The sequence below is a fragment of the Sesamum indicum genome, linkage group LG10 (assembly GCF_000512975.1).
Source record: "Sesamum indicum cultivar Zhongzhi No. 13 linkage group LG10, S_indicum_v1.0, whole genome shotgun sequence".
NCBI classification, from domain to species: domain Eukaryota; kingdom Viridiplantae; phylum Streptophyta; class Magnoliopsida; order Lamiales; family Pedaliaceae; genus Sesamum; species Sesamum indicum.
Window position 1 is genome coordinate 15,274,968 of NC_026154.1, and position 4,899 is coordinate 15,279,866.

General features: G+C 35.9%; 1 protein-coding gene across 3 annotated transcripts; it reads right to left on the bottom strand.

Moving 5' to 3' along the window:
* Window positions 413–4,879, bottom strand: LOC105172667 (transcription factor bHLH84). 3 transcript variants are annotated; one of them, XM_020697158.1, is made up of 6 exons: window positions 4,763–4,879; window positions 1,549–2,769; window positions 1,168–1,437; window positions 1,021–1,086; window positions 864–929; window positions 413–770 (listed from the first exon to the last, which is right to left on the bottom strand). In XM_020697158.1, exons 2-6 carry the CDS (start codon window positions 2,140–2,142, stop codon window positions 669–671), a joined length of 1,098 nt encoding a protein of 365 aa, XP_020552817.1. In that variant the 5' UTR covers window positions 2,143–2,769; window positions 4,763–4,879; the 3' UTR covers window positions 413–668. The 3 variants fall into 3 exon arrangements, with proteins under 3 accessions (XP_020552817.1, XP_020552816.1, XP_020552815.1); XM_020697157.1 differs by having other exon boundaries at window positions 1,549–2,812; XM_020697156.1 differs by having other exon boundaries at window positions 1,549–2,836.

The following is a 4,899-nucleotide window of genomic DNA, read 5'->3' on the forward strand; positions in this document are numbered from 1 at the left end:
AAACTCCTTTTTTTTTTCCTCTTAAGACAGCTCAAGACTTTTTGAAATTATAAAAAACCTTAAACATGTCCAAACACGCCTCTAAATCATATTCGATACCGCATCTTTTTTCTTGTATTTTATATTTGGGACATGTAAATGCCTTGTTCACGTCTTACAGTGCACTGAGTAATTTTTTAAAGTATGCGTACATTATAGAATAAGATAGTTCAAACATACAAATCTTGGAACAAATTTTTGGAAAATATAAGTATGTAAGATGAGCACATATAATTAGCCTTTCTCAGAAAATTCTTTAAATGATTAATTAATTATTTTTTATAGCAACAGAAAGATAAATGCATTAATCTTCAAAATATATTCAAATGAAACAAACAGAACCTTAAATAAAAAGAAACAGAATGCAAAAACATTCTTCAAAATCCCACATTTTATATATTAATTAAAGTTAACATCATCATATTATAATAATCACAACTCTTCTCCTCATCACACATTTGATCACCACCAACCCATCCATACAAGTGCCTAAATGAACAAAGAATGATTAGTTATGTTTTTATATTCTCTTTTCAAAAAAACATTACGAAAATTGGCAACCAAGTTTCTATCATGTGGTAGTTATTCAAAGAAAATTCAGCACCATCAAGCCATCATCTTCATCTTCATCAGGGCTGTGATTTCGGAGTGGGAATCTTTAAATCAAGCCCTATGTCCATCCCATTGTAAGCAATAGGAGCATACATCCACATATCATCAGAGCTCAAAAGCTGCATTTATGGTGAAAAAATTTCCAGCATTAGTATAACAAACACAAGTGACGCTATGCTCATGATGACTCTCATCCAAGACATTTCCTTTACCTTAATCTGAAGCTGCAAGAACTTTACATATTGGACAGCCTCTTCAAGCATTGTGCTTATGTCAACCTGTTGTAACAAGACTGTCTAAGAATTCTCTTCCACATTGAAAAGAGGCTATACATCATAAATTCAGTTTTGTTCGGCTATGCTTTCTTACCTTGGTTCCATTAGGAACGAGGTTCTGCAAGATTCTTAGCCGTTCGTTTATTCGTTCTCTTCTTTTCTACAAGATTATGGAAAGAATATCATTAGACGGGTCGACAATCTAAAATTATTGATTATTAAACACTTTTAAGATAATTACCCTAGCGTAGAGGCTCTGAGGATCGGTAGCTGATCCCCTGCTGGCTCGTGTTTTTCCGCTTAAGTTGAGAGCCCCGCTGACCTGCGAGCTGGAGCTTGAGGCCACTCCATTCAGTTCTTGTGAAGCGTTGGACTCATCTTCCGAGCAGCAGCTGCTTGAGCTCTGCCTATGAAGCATCAAACTGGTATTATTATTATTATTATCTTCGTCGTTCTCGTCATCAACTTTGACACATTTCTTGAGTTTCATGCTTCTTTTGCTCCTCTGGAACTGGCATTGCATAAAAGCGCAATAAGAAAAAGGGGAAATTATATCAGATTCCACAGCATGAGATGGGTAAAATGCTAATCATAAAATGTGAAAAAGCTCTTTTTTACTTACTCCTCCAGGGATTCCAGGTCTTTTCTTGGATATCTCCGGAGGGCTGCTGGTTTTATCTTCCTTCAATGGCTGAAAATTCTTCCCTTGAAGAACGTCTTCAGGCAGTTTCTCGTCCGACTCCATACTGTCATTGCTGACATCCTGGTTTAGGAAGTGGTTCCTTTCCATTACATTGTCAGTAAAAGGAACTCGGGAGCTATTGTTAAAGTAATCCATTGTCATGATATTGTTATTAGTCAGAAAAAATTGATGAGAGCCGCTAGGATAGTAGCTTTCATGGCTTGAAGAGGGGAAAATAACGCTACTCCCTCCACTATAACTACTCCCTTGTGCAAAAGAATACATATTAGTAATGTTAGTTTCGTCCGATGAGTACATTGCAGCATTCTCACTGACGCTGGTCATGTTCAGATTTGATTCACGAGCAGGCCAAAAAGTAGAAGAGACAGCAAAATTAGAAGCAGCACCATTTGGCACCTCACTTGGAAGTGAACAGTTACCAAGCAATTGCGCCATGAAATCAGCCTCCTCAGAAGACATCCCATTGAAGGAGGAGTTCCATTCCCCTTCAGAAATTGTTCCTACAGTTTCCATGTTCTTCTTGCAGGAATTCAAAGCCTAAAGAGGATGTCTTTCTTTGCTTTTGACTATCAAAGACAAGCTCAATGCTTGGAGATGTTGAGGAACGGAGACGACATATTTATACTCTTAGCCACAATAAAATAACGTCATCAGTAGAGATATACCCTATAGAAAAAGTTTTTTCAATTCTTAATGAATTAATTTATATATGCAAGGAGGTCCCACTTTCTTAATCAAATAACAAGAATACGAGCTGGGACATATACCAACTCAAGGAGACCAAGTTCAGCCAATAATGGGCAAAATATTGTAACCTTTCAGAACCTTAAGAAACACATTAAGATATTCCAATCATTTGATCAACCACAAAGGATTAACTGCCATCAGTTAGTGTCAAATATCAGGCTTTTTAAACAAGAAACTGGGATTCAGATATGGGGAAGGGAGGATTCCAAATCGCACCTGGCAATCTAGAGAACGTGCGGGTCCTTTTCGTAACATCACAAATTGTTTAATTAACAGGATGAGAATGTCATATCATGTAGATGAAAGAATGAATGTGGAGGTGAGTCTGAAAATCTTAAAACTGTTTGGAGCAGCCCCCAGACACATCTTTTCCAACTCCTGTCCCCAATGCTCCTAATTCCAAAGAAAATGTCGTGAGCAGACACTGCACGAGCATCTGGTCATTAACCAGTTCATTAACCTATATTGTTTCAGACTCCTCATAATTAAGATCATATACAAAGATTACCAAATTAAAGGATCTCATCATACCAGCATGACTAAAAATGCTTACTCTGTAAAACAGACTGAGCATATCAACAAAATCATAGTTGAGGAACCAATAATTAATCTTGGACATAGGCAATGATTGGAAAATTTAATCCAGTTAACCCAAATTTACAGACCACAAGTCAGGTCACTGAAAACCAACAACTTTAGAAACTACTATAGAAACCTCCACATTACATAAGTACATGAATGATACAATGATGAGATGTTAAAGAAGAACATGATTAAAGGTTACATGACTCTCTACAGGTAATCAGCTAGATTATCAAATCTATATCAATGTTTACTTGAGAAAGTTAGAGAGCCAATAACATCAAAATATCCTCAGAATCTACAGCCAATATAGCAAGAATTAAAAATCCTGTATGTTCTTTTTAAAATAAAGACAGTAGATTCAAACACGCGTAAATTGAAAATTATCTGAATATAATATATGAAATATACTTAGTTGTCACTCTACACAGAATCCAACAGCTGGGCATCTTTATAAATAAATAACTTCTCCTAAATCCTTTTGAAATAAAGGGTTATTCCCACAGAAGATATTCTAGCAAATTGACAATGTATATGATGATACACAAGTAAATGGATGCTCCATACTTTTAAGAATCGCCTTCTCTTTTACAACATTAAGATAGACTAATCACTGAATTTATCATGCGTCCGATGCAGCTGCTTAAAGTAAAGCTTATAGAAGCCACTTTTCCTGAAAATAGAATAAATTTCCTAGTAAAAACAATTTCTCCAGGGAAATCCCTATTAGCGGCAATACACAACATAAAGACAAATGAAAAGTATCATATATTTTCAGTTCTATGTGTTGTAAACCTATTTATGAAATTAAACTGAACTATGTTACACACTTCTAGAAAAATTATTACAATTAACTTAATTCAGCGTTCCAGGAAAGAAGTCGAACACCCTCTCAAAAAAAAAGAAGAAGAAGTCGACACAACAAAAAGCCATATAATTAAAAGAATATAAAATATTTGTTTTCCACTATATACTGCCGTTAATATATTGATTGTAACCAATAACATTGGCCTCGTCAGTGAGATATTATCATTTGTCAGAAGTTATAATAGAAACTAATATATATGGTCTTATATTATGCTATCTGGGGAAAGTAACATGCCTCATAATCGGGACAGAAATACATTCTAACAAGCAAAGAGTTTGGGAGACTGAATCTAGATCTAATTATGCTTCACATTCAAGATATCCTACAATGCAATAAATTCCTCAAGCAAATCCTTAATTGATTATTCAAATCAATCCCAATTCTCCTATCCACATTGTCACCAACTCAAGCATTATAATTTTTAGTGCGACATTTTGTCGTTCTTTGGGCCATTTAGGCCTGTGAAACAGTCAGGCCCGAATGCTAAGAAAAATAAAGAAACATGAGATCAAATGCCGGTATAATTGAAGAAACTACTCATTTTCTAACAGAAACATGAGATCAAATGCTTGATGAAACTCCTTTCCATTGTTTTACTCGATAACCTGATTTTATTTTCCATTATCTGATTATAAAAACTCAAGTCAAGATTCATTTGTTCCATACTTAACGATGAGCAGCAAACACATTAAAATAAAACTAAACAAGTTCATTGGTTAAGTTTTCTTCAATCCCAATAGAATAACTGAAACCACTCGTAAATTGCATCAATATATGCGATGGAAAAGCATAGGCACTACTATTTGGGGGAAGATGGCTTTCAATCGCACTGAAAAAGAATCAAGATCCATTTCCCGCCAAAAGGGGGAGGCCCTTTCATGAATATAAATATATACAGAGTGTGGATTATCGGGAGTGAAAGGCAGAGTTGGATACCTTGAAGAGTGTGTAGGGTTGGCGAAGACTGGGGGGTGGGAAAGACCCAAGATGCCGGCGCTGTTCACGGTTCAAACACGCGTCGAATCGCCATCACACGGATATCTTTGCTTCCCCGGCCCCCCCCCCCCCTTTTT